This window comes from Calidris pugnax, unplaced genomic scaffold (genome assembly GCF_001431845.1).
Source record: "Calidris pugnax isolate Ruff unplaced genomic scaffold, ASM143184v1 scaffold24, whole genome shotgun sequence".
Taxonomy (NCBI): Eukaryota; Metazoa; Chordata; class Aves; order Charadriiformes; family Scolopacidae; genus Calidris; species Calidris pugnax.
The window spans coordinates 39,769,356-39,787,783 of record NW_015090922.1 but is presented as its reverse complement, the minus strand read 5'-3'; the positions used below and the strand labels follow the sequence as shown (position 1 = coordinate 39,787,783).

The 18,428-nt window shown below is 41.5% G+C and overlaps 1 protein-coding gene across 6 annotated transcripts in view; it reads right to left on the bottom strand.

The window, feature by feature from the left end:
- The window catches only part of ARID1B (AT-rich interaction domain 1B), a 313,503-nt gene that overhangs the window by 22,264 nt on the left and 272,811 nt on the right, over window positions 1-18,428 (bottom strand). For 3 of the 6 annotated variants that reach the window (XM_014950916.1, XM_014950918.1, XM_014950917.1), the window contains 4 exons: window positions 15,686-15,795; window positions 14,786-14,944; window positions 8,693-8,902; window positions 5,107-5,311 (listed from right to left, as the gene is read on the bottom strand). In XM_014950916.1, coding sequence (XP_014806402.1) covers window positions 5,107-5,311; window positions 8,693-8,902; window positions 14,786-14,944; window positions 15,686-15,795 — 684 coding nt within the window. The remainder of the gene's footprint in view (window positions 1-5,106; window positions 5,312-8,692; window positions 8,903-14,785; window positions 14,945-15,685; window positions 15,796-18,428) is intronic. The other 3 variants (XM_014950919.1, XM_014950920.1, XM_014950921.1) reach the window with 1 other exon arrangement.

Genomic DNA, 18,428 nt, shown 5'->3' with positions numbered 1-18,428 from the left:
AAAGATCATCTTGTCCAACCGTCAACCTAACTGACAAAAATAGACACCCACACAACAAACAAGGAGCATCATCACTAAACCATACCTCCCAGCACTACATCAACCCGTCTTTTGAACACCTCCAGGGATGGTGCCTCAACCACCTCCCTGGGCAGCCCATTCCAATGCCTGATAACCCTTTCAGTGAAAAAATTTTTCCTAATATCCAGCCTGAACCTCCCCTGGCGCAACTTGAGGCCATTTCCTCTTGTCCTGTTGCCTGTGACTTGGGAGAAGAGACCGACCCCCACCTCTCTACACCCTCCTTTCAGGGAGTTGTAGAGAGCAATAAGGTCTCCCCTCAGCCTCCTCCAGGCTGAATAACCCCAGTTCCCTCAGCCTCTCCTCATAAGACTTATTCTCCAGACCCCTCACCATCTTTGTCATGCTCGGGAGCATCCTCAGCTGTAGCACGGTGGCCATCCTGTTCCTCTGCGGGGGGGACAAACCCCTCTGTCTGTAATTCTGAGGGTCTTCTATAGAGAACCGCACGCTGCAGCTAAGAGTTGGCAGTGCCAGGGTACAGCAATGGAAAATAACTCCTTCACGTTGACACTTCTTTTGAAATTTATTCTCCAGCACCCATTGGTGCTTAGCGTAATGGCCCCCAGAATTCTTTTCAGTTTAGAACTTGCCACAGAATTTGCACATATTTTGGTCAAAACTATCAAGTACATATGACAGGAAGAGTATTTTCTCTTTGCACCCACTTCTGGGTCCTGGGCAGATGCTTACGAAGACCTACAATTCCTCTCTATAAGGGGGCTTCTATGCAGCAAAAGAGAGGTCAACAGTTGACACGGACCTTGGCACGGACTCAACGATCAGGACGTAAGGCCAACAGGGGTCATAGGATCATGGAATCATATGGGGTTGGAAGGGACCTCTGGAGATCATCAAGTCCAACCCCCCCACCGAAGTGGGTCTACCTAGAGCAGGTTGCACAGGATCTTGTCCAGGCGGTTTTTGAATGTCTCCAGAGAAGGGGACTCCACCACCTCTCTGGGCAGCCTGTTCCAGTGCTCTGCCACTCTCACAGTAAAGAAATTCCTCCTCATGTTTAGGTGGAACTTCTTATACTCAAGTTTGTGCCCATTTCCTCTTGTCCTGTCACTGGGCACCATTGAGAAAAGACCAGCCCCGTCCTCCTGACTCCCTCCCTTTAAGTATTTATAAGCATTGATCAGAAATAATAAGTGCTCTAATAGCTAGCCTGTCATTAGGCATCTGCTGCTGGTCTTCACTGCTGATGGCATTACCTGTCCTAGACAGATTTAAGCTGTGATATACAAAGGCCTCAGCCCACCACAAGCATGTCTCCAACTTGCAGAGTCTCAGAGCAGTGCAAGCCACACTGCAACACATTCAGGGCCCTACCTCTCCCTGAGAGTTTTATGAAAGAAGAGAGGAGGCTCTGACAGTAGTGTGAAACCAGAACATTTATTAAAATAGGCAGGTAATCCTATCCCTAACACCCTGGCTACTGTGCAAACCTCTGCTGAACAAAGCCAGCCACCCTGTCACTTTTGCTGCTCTACCCTCAATCATTTCTTCAACTTTTTATAATTGCTGACACTATCCTGAATTGTACTGTGCATTGCACTAAATTATTCACTCCTTTACATACCATTTACCTTATTAATGACGTTGTAAGAAACAGAAGTGATGGGAGAATCCCAAATACAGTGCTACAAGCAAATGGTCTAACCCATGGACCCAGACCACTGCCTTGCAGTCCCATAAATTTGACTTACACATTGCATCCTTTCCCTGACCAGGTTTGTTTAGGGGCATCTCACCTCTGTGGGTGTTGGCACTGTGTTCCCTCTAGGCTTGTGTTCTAAAGGTCGTCTGTGAAGCTGTCACATCATCACCCCTTGGATGTGGGACATCTGCAACAACTGGTTTGCTCTGACCTGCCTCTCAACTGCCTGGGAACTACATCTACATAGGAACTGAATTCTTCTCTGTACCAAGAAGGCTGCCAGTCCCTATATATTCTTATATATATATATTCCCTATATATTCTCATGAGCAATCAAAATATTTAGTTTTAAAAGTTTTATGAAGATGAGCTGATTTTTAAACTCTCAAGACCCTGATGTCATAGCATCAGCTGGTTAGAACTGAACAAAATACAACGTCCTCCCCTCTGAGACAAGTCCTCCTGCTTTTTTAATCAGAATTAACTTCACCCCTAATACTGTAACTATTTGCCTCTGCAAATGGATTTGGCTTCCACGTGGCTCTGCTGAACTAACCGTGCACCAGAGGCTAATGGTGGAAGCAAGGACCTTTGGAGGCTTCCGGTTCTTGTACTGGGCTCCCGCTCCCTCTGAATGCCAAAGAGTAACAGATTATCTAAAGCACATCTACAACTCTACTTCTTTTGTGCAGTTAAAATGTTAATGTTGCTATATACTAAAGGAAAAGGAGCAAGAAAAAAAGCTGACTATTAAAGAGAACAGGCTTGCACTCTCTGCAGCATCTATACCTCAGCGGGATTTCATGTACTAAAGCTGATACACACTGGGAAAGCCTTTCTCCGTACAGAAGTGCAGTCCATTCAGTGACACGAGCTCTTTTCTCGCCAACAAAACAAACCTTGAGATCTTTGCTTGCTTCCCCCTCTCCTAGTCTCTATGTCCTGCTGTGTTTTTATTTTAGAAAAATAGTTTCAGTTCTCCTCACAGACAGCTTGCTTGAATGTTATGATAAATTTAAACTTGGACTTTGCAATTTTCATCTGTAGTGTCATGATGCAAAAGGACCCTCTAAAGGTGTTATGTCTGACATTTCTATTCCTTTTTTCAAGTTACGTATTTAAATAACGATTCTTCATCTCAAAATTCAGCCAATTTACGGTGATCATCCCTGAACCAACTACTGAGAGCCATGTTGGAGGGAGAGGTTAAGGGAGGAGAGAGCAAAGCAAAATACTCTCGTTTTTGTACTGCGGTTTGGTTTTGAAACAGATGAATTTCCTCTTCACCCTCCTTACCAAGTCTAACATTTTCAGGTCCCCGTACTAGCCTTCTCAGAAGGCTACAGTCACATCCAACATCTTTTATTTTTTGTGTGCTGCATGTTCAGGGCACTCTATACTCATTTCAGACAGATACACATTTGGACTATAGGATTCACATCTAGTAGCAAGTATTTTTCCCCCCATCTTCTAAATTTGCCTTGCAAAATAACCTAGTTATCTTCTCTATTGAATAATTAGCAGGTACCTGATAATCCTAGGTGTTAACAAGGTGGAGGAAATATTTAAGGTATTACACAAAGAGATATACCTAGGAAGATTTTGACTAAACACTCCCCAAAATCCTTACACTAAATACGTCCGGCTGAAAAGACTTAAGCCTTATCACCTTTATCTTTTCCTGTATTGAAAAAGTGCTATTGTAACAAACGATCTTGTTAAAGCTAGAACTGTATTATATGTTTATAAAGGTATTTGCAATTTTCTGGTATCCACAATAGGAATTCTCCAACTGGAGCCATGCAGCCTGCAAACTGCCTGGAGAGCTTGCTGGGTCCCTGACTTGTCATTTCCCATTTTCAACCAGTGGACTGCACCAACAGAAATTCAGGTATTTAATGCTTTCCTAATACTGCCTTCTAATGCAGAAAACTGTTGTAAACATTTCAGGAATTATATTCACTTGGCAATATAAGAATGTGGCCTGCCTAACAGTAATTGTGAAGGTAGGTATTAACTTAATTATTTTGTCGATCAGAAAAGCCTGATTACCAGCAAATCAAGGGAAATATTTCCACTTCCATGGGTAGCCCAGAAGTCAACATCATAGACTAATACTTACTACACTTTTTCCTATGTACTTGTAATGTTATGACTGAAGAATTTTCCTGCCTTGAATATCACTCCTGACTATCCAATCTGCAGAATTTTAAGGTGAATTCGTTTAGAAAGAAAACCACGTGGTTTCAAACACCACACCGTAGATGCAAAAAGAACAGCCAAAATCAAGCATTTCCAGTTCCAGTTTTTCAGACAAGAAGATAAAGACAGCGATGCTAACGACTTATCTCACACACAGGATTAGCCACAAAAGAACAGAGAGCGTGCCTCCAAACTGCCGAGGTCTGGCAGTGGGGATACACCGTACTCTCAACTCTCCATCTGCCACACGTTCAACATGAGCTGCATCAGAGCAACCATCTGAGACCCACCAATCAGCCCAGCATCTGCCATCCTGACTCCAACTGAAGCTTTCCTTTACACGACCAACAGTTGTGTTGAAAATGCAGCTTCAGAGCAAGGGAAGTGCAAGCACCAGAATCTGATCTTTAGACAAACGGACACTCCTTTTAGTACTTTTAGCCTTCTTTAGTCCTTTTTACAGAGGCTGCCTCGTGTCTTCCAGTGCAAGCAGAATGCTATTCTTTTTACTACACCAGAGTAACTTCTTTAGTCCTTTTTACAGAGGCTGCCTCCTGTCTTACAGCGCAAGCACATCCGTGCAGAACGCTATTCTTTTTACTACACCAGAATAACTCTGAATATTTAGGGTGTGCTGGGACACACGTCTTTATATGTTAAGGTGAGCAGTGACAAACTAGACACATGACTGCGGACGGCCCTTCGGAGTGAAATCTGACTTGACTCAGGAGCTAGCTCCCAGTTTGACTTAAAGATGCCCACAGAATCACAGAATCACAGAATCTTCTAGGTTGGAAGGGACCTTAAAGATCATCTTGTCCAACCGTCAACCTAACTGACAAAAGTAGACACCCACACAACAAACAAGGAGCATCATCACTAAACCAGACCTCCCAGCACTACATCAACCCGTCTTTTGAACACCTCCAGGGATGGTGCCTCAACCCCCTCCCTGGGCAGCCCATTCCAGTGTCTGATAACCCTTTCAGTGAAAAAATTTTTCCTAATATCCAGCCTGAACCTCCCCTGGCGTAACTTATCTTTGTTGGTTGTCCAGCGTTAGCAACACATGCTTCTAAACAGATAAAATGCAACACACCGAGTATCTTTGGCGTTCAAAAAATGGTTGTGTAAGAGGGGCTGCAGTTTTTTGGACTCACCAGGAGATGGCGGCTGAATCTTAGGTTGTTTCTTAGTATCTCCAGTGCTGAAGACTTCTGGAGGGGGCTCCTCCCCTCGCTCGATCTTGCACTCGAAGGCAAACAGGTACTGAATGTATTGTTTTTTCAGGGAGCTGGCTGCGCTGCTTGAAGTGCCAACGTTCAAGGTGGTTGCCAGCTCACGCCACTTCTTGTTTTTATTAACCTAGCAACATAAATGGCAGAATCGTTGGTTTGCAGCAAAGTGGTTTGTTTAAGTCGGGAGACAAAAAAAGGGGGGGGGGGGAAGCAAAAAAAAAAAAGCACTCAATATCTTGGTTTACTTTATTTTCCTCTTTTAACTAATGCTTATTACTCCCACACGCAGTAATGCATAGACAGCATTTACAGTTATAAAACCATTAAGGAACCTGCTGATAGCTACATAAAAAGCTCTGCTTGTGGAGACTCTTCTGCATGGTGCATCTTTTAAATGCCTTGCACTCTTCCAGGGCCTACGCTCTTCAGTTAGCAATCCATCTCCCAGCAAATGCACGCTCATTCTCCCTCTCTCCGACTCCCACCCACACCCACCCCATTCTAATTAAAAAGCAGCTTCTAAAAACGAATTTAGAAAGCAATAACAGCGTTATTCTGCAATTTAAGTGTTTGAGCACTGATATGAAAAATAAAATTTTTCTCCAAAATAGCCACCAGCTGTCAAACAGTTCAGCCTGTAATTCCTGGTCAAGTCCTTTCACTTCACGGCATCTTGCAGGGACGGATCAATGATCCTTTGGCGAGATGAGAGGCAGAGTGAAGCGAGGCCCCTTAATTAATTAAGGCAGACTTCAAACACACAGGGCTAGTCCAGCAATGCTCTGTGTTACAGCACTGACTGCACAACTCTGCTGCGAGTCTTGTTTGCAGTGCAAGGCTGAGAATATTGAAAGACTGGTCATGAGTTCCTCAAACACAGCTGATCTGTAATAACAGCGAAGTTCATTTGTCACCCCGGATGATGCCACCAGCTCGCTCAGCTCTACCACTCAGAGCAGCCAGTATTATTGCTGTAATACCTGATGCCCCAGAGTTTATTCAATGTGCAACTGTGCAATGGCTAGGTATGACCCAAGGAGGGGAGGCAGCACTGAAATAAATGGGCTTTAAATGTCTGAGCATCTCAGCTTTTTTGGGGGAAAGAATCCTGATTCTTGCGTGTGATGATGACTGCAACTTCTCCTGAGGCCTGAGGTTTTATTGACTCCAACTTTACCTGTTGGACAACCCACGGAGGTTGTCATTAGCCATACTGTTCCTAAGCCTGCGTGCCAGCAAAGGAGACATTACTTAGGTTTCTCTGGGTGTTTAGTCATCAAAGATCTTTTGGGAATAGCATTGATAGCAAGCAGGTTGGCATAGCTATGCAAAGTGGTTTTATTTCTCTGGTACATCCTGCAAGAGCCCAGGAGTTAAAGGAGATGAGATTTTCATAAACTGCCCCTGTTGAGGCTTGAAATCCAGTTACACAGCCCTTTGTGCCTACTGACTTACAGCTAACTGGTGCGTAATGAACACATTGCATAATGCAAACAGAAACATTCATGCCTAAATGCCCACTATATTGGCATTTAAAAGAAGACTGCCAACAGCTGGTCTGTTCATGTTGGGACCCCATCAATTGCATCTAGTCAGACAGAGAATGTGAACTGCTGCTGCACAGCTCCACTCCCCGTCACTCTCTGGGCAGAACCACGAGATGGGGAGTGCAGCAGTTGGAGCAACAGCTTTTTAGGAGAGCATCACACAGATACACTTAAATAAACCTCAGCAAGCAAAGCTCTGCACCTCAGATAAATATGGTGATCATTCATGTGGGCACACCAGCAAACCCAGGTGCCTTTATTTTCAGCATCAGTTTTTACCAGTACCGAAGCACGCACATTTGTAACTCAAGCTCTTTCAAAAATCAGTCTAAGTGAACAGCATCTATTCTTTGGCAATGCATAATGTCTGTCACTGCGAATCAACACCAAGTGTCCCAAAATAAAATACATTACCATAATAAGCAAACATGAATGACTCTCTAGAATATCCCATCTGCCCCCCATCTTGCTTAATTTTTGATGCTAAGAGTCACACTACAGGCACAATCATGCTGTATGAGGCAGAGCAGCTGCCTGATACGATTTACCTGCAATAAAGTTTCTGAGCTAAAAGTAATCAAATCTTTATGATGCTGGGGGGCATGAGCTGATCACTAAAAACGTCAGGGCAACATCTCTTACCCATATACAGCATTTAACAACTGGCAAGGTGAACTATATTAGGTTTCTCTGCCTTCCTTTAATAACAGGAAGAGCTAAAATCTCTGGAGTTGAAGGGCCAATGACCTAATTCAGGAGCCAAATCCCATGTTGTGAGGTGTACTATTCAAAACAGCATTGAAAATGGTACGGATTGTTGTTGGACATTTCTTTCTTGAACTAATCACACAGATTATTAAAAGATGTTCTCTGAGGATCTAATTTGTTTGCCATATTTTTGAGTTCAGGTTTTGTAATTAGTGTAAAATTATATCTATTTAAATATTATCTATTACCTATTTTATATTAAATATAGCGTATACATATTTCTTTACATAGCTATGTTTAAGACCTCCTCTTGCAAAGCACTGAATATTCACAAACGTTCTTAATTCCACAGAAATTATGGGTCTCAGCACTTCACAGTAGCTTCTAGCCCCGAGCCAGAGCGATCCCCTAGATGCAAGGGATGCTTTGTAAAAGCATCAGGCAAGGACAAAGAACTCTGAATACCAAATCTAAGGCCACGAATGCTGACCATTTTCTCCTGATTTCCCTTTTGATGGTGCTAGACAATGAAACATTGAGTTTTGCTCCGTGGAGGTCAGTGTTACAGAACTCACAAGTAATTTCCAAATGCCTCTTTGCAAAACTTCCAGATAACTGGTGAGAACACAAACCAAAGCCTTCCTCTCCCATCTCTTCTTGCTTTCATTTTCCTTGCTCTCAATTAAGTGATTCACCTTTTCCTTGTAACCATTATGTTTGTAAGGCAACCCAAAACATCTTGTAAGCATTTTCCAAGCACAGGGAAAGCACAGTCCATTTCTATTAAACAAAGGTACTGTACAGAGACACTCAGAGATTCAATGTTTGGGACAAAGGACTGTGTTTCAAGAATGTATCTGCCACTTCTCTGGAGAGATCAAGAGAAGAAATCTCCGAGAAGAGATCCTGGAGAAACTTCCTTTTCCTTTCAGCTCTATCACGTGTTTCTTACTCATTACTTTGATCCAATGGCTTTTTCCTCTTTACTTCTCTTAGTGGCATTACTGGATTTGCGTGAACAGGTAACAATTGCATCCGTCTATAGCAACGGTCAATTTTGTTTCAAACTGTAAAGTTTTATGGCAATTACGCAGCCCAAAATGAACTCCAGACAAGTATTAAAGGACGAAACTCTATTTTCTTCAAAAATGTTGTCAATGCCGACAATGACATGGTGTAACCAGCAGGAAACACTCTAGGAAAAAATGCGTATCGCCTTTTCAAAAGGTTCACTTTCAAGCACTTCTTCTCACCTGTGCCAAACCTCCGATCTCTTTGACGCAGACATAGAGCCTGAAGAGGTCCAGGGGCTTCTTGCCCACGGCTGGTAGACTGGCCACAGGCGTGCCCCTCTCCTCCATGAACGTCAGGTACCGATCTACCCACATCTTGCGCTCCGGCTCGTTTCCCAGTTCATAGACTTTTGTGATCTTCTCTCCAGTTGTGGTAGAGGAACTTGATTTCTAAATCGCAAGAAGAAAGAAAAAGAGTTGGGGGAAGGGTGGGAGGGGGAGGGAAAAGAAAGTAAGAAACTCACAACATTGAAAAAGAGAAGATGTCAAACAAACTAAAGCTATCACACAACAGTCAGGAATGAAGGCTACTAGTTCAGGCACAAACAGTACATTCTGTCCATATACGGAAAATTCAGCTTTTTAAATAAAGGGCCCAAACTCCCCATTTTCATAGTTCTTTCACTGATCCGAACTTTGGATCCCAGAAGGCAAGTTTCTGATGTTGCCTCATGTCATTTTAAGAAGAGGTAGCTCTCACATAGTGCTTCTCATCCACTTATCTCAAGTGCTTTGCAAGGAATAATTTGGGTAAAATTAAAAACAAGTTTGTCCCACAGAAGTTTACATAGTCCTAAAAACAAACCAAAACAACCCTCTCCCCTTTGCCCCCCAAAAGGGGCTAGGAAACCTGAAAGTGTTCCTCCAGAACAGAAATTGCACAAATGTAGCCTAAGGTGTGAATTGTGACAAACTAGTTCAGCGAGGAGCAGAGCTGCTCTCGTTAGAGTCCCAAATGGTTATGTTTTACTGCCTCTCCACACCACCACTGGCCAAAAGGCAAGATGAGCTACAATACAAGGAGATTGGTGGCAAAACTCTTCCTGAACTGCCCGTTAGCTGCCTGAGCCAATAATGCTTATGAAGAGCTACTGCTCTCCTGCCTTGAAAGAGGACAGAGACAGCCATCTCGCATGTTCTGCCCTGCAGTGAGGATGTGCACTATGACCATCAGGGCTGAACCACCACCAGCAAAAGCCAAAGAGGCAGAAAGAGCAGAATACTTTCTCACGTGGCAGAAGGGCAGGAGTGAAGCTGTTTTCCTTCTGCTATTTGGGCTTTACAGCTAATGAAAGCTCATATTACCTTGATGCAGAGATGGCAGAAATCACTGAGGCTGCTACACAAACTAGACCTTCTCACTGCATCTTTTCTGCACAATATAACCCTGTGAGCTGGGCTCTGTGCCACGTGTGGATGGACTATACCCCATCCAAGCTGCCCCTGCTCTGACAGCAGAGGGGCTGCTGATACTGCAGGGAGACCCTCCTGCTTCCAGAAGGTGAAGTAATTTGCTCAGCAAGTAGAAAACAGGAGCGGTTCAGCATTAAACACAAGAGAAAAAGATTGATACAAAGCTTTGGGAAAGGAGCCAAATATATGAAGGGAAACATATCCTTTATGTCTGTATAGTAAAATCCTAAACTTGGTTGTTGATTGCAGTAGACATTTCGTTAGACTCATCTAGTCAATCACTCTTTCCCTCCTTTGCCTTTTCCTTACTTTGAAGAGGAGATAGCACTATTCTGAAGTAAACAGAAACTTATTTCTAGTTGAATGTCTCTAAACAAGACCCTACCTGTACCTCACGGATGCTGCAGAACCACCCACTTTGTCCAAGTCCCCACATAGTGCTGGTGAGGACTGGCACTCAACACCACGAAAGATGCAGTGGGGCAGCGTCCAACTGCCAATGATTTTAAAAGCATTGCCACCATTCATCTTGCATGTTAGCCTGGAAAATATGACAGGCTCTGTATCTCCCTCCAGACATTAGCTGAAACTTGGCAACGCTGGAGGAGAGCCAGGAGAAAAGAGATGTGAAGCCAAGGGGGGTGACCCAGCAGTTCCATGAGCCATTGCTGTTCTTTCCAGTGAATGGATATTCATTTTAATTAAATAAATAGCCTCCTGTAAAGTTTTCTGCCTTGCTTCCTGATACTGTAACTGCTTCACAGCAGTTCTTCCTACAGACAGATATCATTACCTTTCTTACTTAGAAATGAGGTTCACTCCTGAACTTACTTGAGCCAGATTCAGTTGTGCTACAACTCCTGCTGAAGTCAGAGTCAAGGCTGGAGTTGTTTTACTAATACTAAGCGGCTGGCAGGAAAGTACTTTGACATGAGTCCTGGGGATGATGCAATGAAAGCACAGACTCATTCTGTAATGGCAACCAGTTTGCTCTAAGCCTCACTTGCTACGTAGCTGGGTGTTTAAGAAAATCTGTTTAACTCTTTTCAACAAATAGACTTTATGAAAGATTTTTTTTTGGTGGTGGGTGGAAAGAAGTAAGCAAGTCGTGTTGCTACTAATTTGATTTTGTAGTGAGAACATATGATCACATTGGCTTCAACAGCTGAATAAACTGGAGCTACCCCACTACCAACTGCAGTAAGAGCAAAGTTACTCTGCTGCTCACCAGCATTAATTTTAAACCGACACTTATGATGCCACGGAACTCTAATAAAAATGAAGGTGGGAAATTTCAGCTTTTACCCAGCACATTTTGTATGTGCTTTTATATTCTAACATATGAGGCAACAAAATAGTTTCAATTGCACTTTTATGGTAGTTCACGATTAAGAATGTCCAGATTTACCAGTTTTATGTTTTCATTTTTATATAGTAAGATTCTCTTTTTCAAGTCAGATTCAGAGGAGAATGGAAACCAGTTAAGAATTTTTCATTCTGGGTTTTTCTACTGTACGTTTCAAATGATGCTGCTTTTCAGCCGTGTGGCAGCAGGCTCTAAAATGACAGTATAATCTGAAAACTTTTCACAGCTTACAGAAGGTAAGAAGTGTTTCTTACTGTGTGAGCTTTCAGGTTGTCACGCTTTGTAAAATGGGTGCAATTTTCTTCTAAAATGAAATGTTAACTTTAGAAGAATGCACTGGAGAGAAGAATGCTATTCCTCAAGAGTAAAGATCTTTTTCCTCTTCTCTATTTTTATAAATGTAAACATATAAAAATGACAGATGTGTGCAAGCTAGTCTACACACAAACAAACTTCAGCTCCGCATGGGCAGGTTCTGCTGGAAGCCTAAATTTGCCTATAGGTAAATGTTAACCCTCAGAAAATAAGGGCTTATTACAAAATGATCCCATTAGCAGATTGCTAACCGAGCTTTCCTTCTGTTAAGTTTCTTGGTAATTTTGGTGATATAAGAATGCTTTTATCACCTGTAGCACATACCTTTACTGATTTAGTTGTATCCTATTCTGCCCTCAATCCCCAGCACTCTTCTACGTGATATAACTGGCCATGTTTAAATGGGTGATTTAAAAGAAGACATATCTAAATATGTGGATACCAAAGCCAATTCTCATATTAAATTTGTCAAACCCTATATTTTATTTTCAATACACCTACCACCCATTAAAACTGTATTATACACAGACTTGTATGGTGAGTCTGCAGAATCCTTCAGAGCAACACAAATTTCTGTAGGAGTTCTTTCCCATTAAGGCAGTGGGTAGTTGTTTCTGTACATACCTCTAAGCATCTGTATTTATAGAACTATCTACCATTCACTTCTCCCACTTCAATAATGCATTTGCTAATATTACATTTATTACATAGAGCTATTTTACTACAGAACAGAGTGGGCATACACAGGCAGCAAAACCTGCCAAAGTCCAACCTCTGGCAGAGGCTTTCACAGGACACAACCCTTTGTTGAGAATTCACCCTGAAGGACTCTGCAGACCCCTCATAGCTAGTACCATGGACATACAGCACTATTCAAGTGTACTCACTGTCATCTTCACGTGTACCTATGGACAGTGAAGAGCATTTTATGGGGTTTTCATATCCAACTGTTTTATTTATGTTGTAGGGACCCTGCATAGTTCACACTCACGCTTGCAAATTCTCTTTTAAAGAATTTTAAAGCCTCCTTGCCACTGTCAGGGATGCACCCTAAGGGCAAAATTAGCATAGCAGAAGTGTTCTTTTACCAATGTACCCGAAGAGCCCTCAAAAACATAACGTTCAACAATTCCTTCTCCACATTTTTTCATGCCTCACTTCCATATAAAACTGCTGAAAGAGAGGATCCACTTAGTAGGATCACAGGGATACTGTGAAGTGAATCGCAGACCATTTGCCCTTGCTTTTATCTTCTGCTAGAATGGGCAAGCTGTGGCACGTGAAGCAGCTTTGGGATTTAATGAACAAATTCAGGCTGTTTTCAAGTGTAACGAAACGCCTGCAATCAATCGTTCCAGTCTATGCCAGGCTGCAGTTGAAGTCAATGAAGTTACCCAATACAACGGCCTTCATAGGTAAAAAGCAATCAGCTAATTTACAGCACTTATTTTTCTGTCGTTCCACAGCAATGTATTTATCCATAGCTCTGTACCAAGAAGCTCACTGAAGCTAAAGATGCAGCAGCATTTGGACAGAGGGGCATTCAGAAGAAACAGAAAGCACAAACTACCTCCATTTATTTTTCCCAATGCTACACTTCGCCATATTTACGTGGAAAAACCTCCACGTGTGTTCACAGTGACTCTAGGATTTGCTAAGAAGTTTATGCAATGAGCTCAGGAATGCATTCTCATTTGGTACCCTTCTAGAAGAACTCGATGTGTTTGACAGCCTGTGCAATAACTCTCTTGCTTTCCTCCAGAAAACTGCCCAAACGAGCAATACCCAAAAACATTACTACAAAGCAAACTAACGGCGTTTTTGGTACCCCCCTTGCAGAAATACTGTTAAGATAAAGATGAGACTTTGTGGGAACATGTAACACCAGCTGCCTTCTGAGACTCAAAGTCGCTGCCAAATAAACATCGAAACATCAAGGCGGTGCATTTCATGCCATGCTGCCCCCCTGCTCAGGGGATTCACTGGTTTTTGGATGGGGAGACCTTTTTCACTCCAATTGGCCTTCCTCTGTTTGTCCTGAGACATGCTCTTCAACATACCACTTCCTGAAAATTGCTATCAAAGAATCATTGCTATTTTAAGTGCACATTAACATCAGAAAAAACCCTTCATATTCCTCACAAAAACATATTGCAGTATTTTTCTACAGAGAAATTATGATCATTATTACTTTTGGTAAAAAGAAAAAAAAGAACATATATTTTTCTAATTCAAAAAAATCAAAGCAAAAATGACCAAGTGGATATTTGCTCCCCACAGGCCATATCTGCTTATGTTTACATTCTCTTTTCTATATATGTATATACATTTTCCACATGTGTGTATATATATATATACATAGACATACATATGATGAAATTTATTTTTAGTTCCATGCATCTCAGGTTTTTCTGGACAACCTGCATGAGAATGACTATTAATCTAAAAAAGAGTTTTCTAAAAACATACACGCATCAGGTTTTTTCTACCCACAATGTGGGTTATTTCAAAATAACTGAAGTAAATCAGAAACAATTTTGTTTTAGACTGTGCCCTGATGATCTAATGATTGCATTTCCAAATACACAATCCAAAATTAAAAATGTTTCAAAACTATACAGGGCAGCTTTTTCACGGTGCCGAGTCTACAATTCAAAATTTGATGGATCTTTGTGTCAATAGGGGAGAAGATTTCTTATTTTGTTTTGGTTTGGTTTTTTTCCTAAATAACCCTAGCAAAGCCAAGTGCAGCCACCAGAGTGAAGTCAGTTGTGTGAAGGAGTTTGGGCCCAGGAACAGAAATGGAATTGTCCTTAACAACACAGTCGGCATGCTTGGAAGCTGATGCATTACAGGAAGGATGTTTTCTTCACGACAACTGCTGTATTACCAGACAGCACACTTGCATGATGCACGCAATTTTTACTCTTTCTTATTTCAAAGTACTGTTGGGACAAATTTTGCCCTGGGATAAGCATGCTCAGGCCCCACTGAAGCCAGGCAGTGGAACTTACAGTCATGTGTCCGAGAGCAGAATTTGTACCCAGTGTTATAAAGAAAGAAAACTGTTTAGTGGATAAATAATGAAGAAAAGGAATTTACAAAACAAACAAGCAAGCATTAAAATATAATTAATTACAAAAAAATAAACAAAAACCAAAAAAACCAGAGCCACTTACAGGGCTTGATGGAGTCTTTGGCCAGCCTGGGCTGCTAATGCTATCACTTTCATCTCCATGAAATGAGGAGATGCTAGCAGAGCTTGGGGACATTGGGGAAGGGACTGGCAGGTTGCCTGGGGTTGGGGGCTGAGAAATACCCTGAGAGCTGTAGCTATCCTGTGGTAGAGGAATAAAAAAAAAAATATAATATGACAAAGGCAGGGCAAACTTTATTAAAAACAAAAAAAATACATCCAGTTTAACAGACTGACCAATTTTTATATATAAAATATATATAAACAGAGAGACACATACAGAAAACACACACATATATAAATATATTTATATATATATAAAAGGTATTAAAACAACATTGTTAATTAGTATAATTTGGAAAGTTTGCTGGATGCTTGGCTAAAGTCACTAAGCCACCATGCTTATTTCAAGCTCAGATGGAATGCTAAGCATGGGTTTCCCCTTATGAAAGAAAGCAAAAAAACCAAGCTGTTCACCTTATTTTTATCAAATAAGGCAGGAAAGCAAAATATTAAAGTATGTTGCTGCTGCTGAGGCGGCCAAAACAGGAAGCTATAACTGAAGGCAGAGAAAAATGGCTGCAAGTATCGAAACCAGGCAAAGACCCTTCTCTCCCACCCACCTTTTGGCTGGGGTTGCTTTGCCCCCGCAAGTTAAAATGCCGTAAGAACTAGTAACTTTCAGATCCACACAATGAGATTAAAAAAAAAAAAAAAAAAGAAAAGAAAAGAAAAAAAAAGAAACAAACCAAAGAGATTGCACGTGAATGGAAAGGCATGCAGGAAAGAACGGAAGTGGGTAGGCCAAAACCAGAAGATGGAAGGACAACAACAGCAGACTTGTGCGGGCTGAACCAACACCACGTGCGGAGGCGGTAAATACCTTTGACTTGCTCTCGGGCTGGGGGGGTCCTTCTTCTTTGCCATCTGCTTTGAGAGGAAGGGGTAGTTTGGACTCACCGGGTGTCATCATATCTGCAAGACCCATAGGTGCTAATCGAAAACAGGAGAAACAGTTAAGCGTGACTACGTTTGGGTTTGTAGGGAAAAAAACCCCACGCTTCCTGCTGCGAGGCTGCGGTGCCACGTGAAGCAGAGGTTATCCCACCTCTGTCCTGTTATTCTAGAGTCCGGAAACCTGGAAACCTCTTCAGTTGAAGTGAGGAAATAAAAGAGAATGAACGAGGCGAGAATACAAGCACCATGGAACAACCACCACAAACACTTTACAAAGTAAAATTCATTCTTCGTGCTGCTGGTGGTCTTCAACTGTCTCCCATATTTGACCACTACATTTCAACACAACAATTGTCTATTTTAATAACTACAGCACCTTCCCTTCAGCAACAGACAAACAGAATGAAAATGATGCGCGTTTCACTTGAATCTGAGAAAAAGGCTGATTTTCCCAATTACATCTGTATTAAGGTCGGTATCCAGCAGATAATTCCTGCCTCTACCAACGTCAGTACGAACGGCTCAGCCACTGTGAGCCTTAACTACAGAATTACAAGCTGTAAAACCCTGTTGGAGAACCATTGGCTCAACTTCTTCCCCTCTTGCCAAAATGAGGTGGGACTATAATGAACGCACAAATGTCTTTCTCTGATAATGGCACGCAGTTGCTTCCCAGGGGTGTAAGGAGTTTAAGGGGTTTTTTTTCATTTGAAGATGCAAGTGCTAAGTATCGTATTATTGCTGCGGAGCTGCTGGGTTCCTGGGTTTCTAGAAAGATGCAAGGAGAAACGTTCAGATAAACAGACAGAAAATAGTGGGCAGATCAGATGCTAGAAGGTGCCGTGACACTGAATCAATGCAAAAAACCAGAGAGCAACAGCAAGACACCAAGTGATTTTTTTTTTCCCTGCAGAAAACCATGTGCACAGTGCTTATGAAATACTGGAATATCTTCCCTTCCTCACTTCCCCCCCAACTCATGCCCTTCTTTCAAAGAAGGATGTGAGATAAGAAAAACATAGGGCAGAATAACCTACAAGGCAATAGAAAGGAAAAAACTACGTATCCCAAACATACAAATTTTAAGAATTGGCAAAGCATAATCGTTAAAAAAATTTAAAAATGTGATCATTACCAGACTAGCGTTCCTCTCTGCAAAATGACAATGCTGGCTCGCACGAGGCAGCAGGCACACTGCATAGCAAGCCAAAGAGAGGAGGGGGAAAAGGAGCTTTAAAAATACTTTACAGATTGCCCACTACAAAATGATTATTGCACATATTCATGTATTACTATGTTTTAGAAAATAATTAGTTTTAATTACAGCAGTGAGAGCATGAGCAGGACTCTGGCGAATACGCTGGCAAGCTTTGCAGTGCTAATTTGTTAATATCTTTAGCATCACTGCAGGTTGAGACTATGGCTCTGCCAAAAAAACCTACCCAGCCATGTGCCATGTGAGTTTACAACTGTATGCTCAATATTCGGCTTTGAACTGCCGGTGTTTTTCATGGGCACATTTTCTTGTTTTTTCAAAGCACATTTGTAGCCCAATCAAGCCCTTAAAGTCATCACAACACATAAATCATAATTGAGATTTAAAAAAAAAAAATAAAAAAAATAAAATTACTTGCAATACTTAAGACTTCAAGAATTGGAACAAAAAGCCTTTTTCAAGTGATGCAGCTGCAGAGAAAAATCTATTGGGATCAGCTAAAAATGCTGTTATTTTTATGTATGTGTGTGAAACCTCAACAAAACAGCCAAGTGATATGATACTGGGAAGCCAGCATCCGCTAAGCATTTCATTTGAATGCATTTTGCCCTTACACTGTTTGAGGAGCTGGGGCAGCTTGTGACCATTATCAAGTGAAGGATGGCAGCCTAACACATTTTAGTTTTGAATTCCACAGTTTAAAAAAAAAAAAAAAAAAAAGAGTTATTTTTCTTTTAGAGATTTTTAAAAAGTGGATGTATGAAATGGTCAAATGTATGCCACAGTCTGGTTTCAAACTGGGATGCAGAACTGTTATACAAAATCCATTTTAACAGTTAACACATTTCATGCTGTGAAAGCGCTAAAAAAGAAGTCTTGGTTTTAGTTTCAAAGCAACCAAAGATGACCCTTCCCCTCTAAAGCAATTTTAGAGAGGTCAAACAAAGCAAAGTTAACAATCACGCTTCTTCACCAGAATTCTGCGTGGCTAAATCCTCTGCTGGTATCTCACTCTTATCTAGGTTGGCACATCGTATTTCTGTTACAAAGAATATAATAATTGTGCCCACTCCTGGTAGTCCTGTTTCCATGAGAATTCCTTTATAAAATCTCTTTTCCAGAGAGGCTGAATTTAACACCTCATGTAGAGGGCAAGTAACTCCAGTCTGCGTATTATCGCATATATTCTGACTGTATTCATCACGTTTAGAAATGTAAAAACACCAATTCATTTTGACTTTTGAATATTTCTTGTTGGCGTATGCAAATATAACTATCAGGAGTTGGAGACAATTACGAAAAAAATAATAAAGCTTCCCAAATTATTTTTCAGTCTTTGCTCTGAATTATTTACTTCATCTACATCTTTTCTTTCTACCTATAAGAGGAAAGCTGCAAGGATTTTACCAGACAAATTCCAAGGTTGTCTAGCTTCCCTCTGGCTTTTACCTAA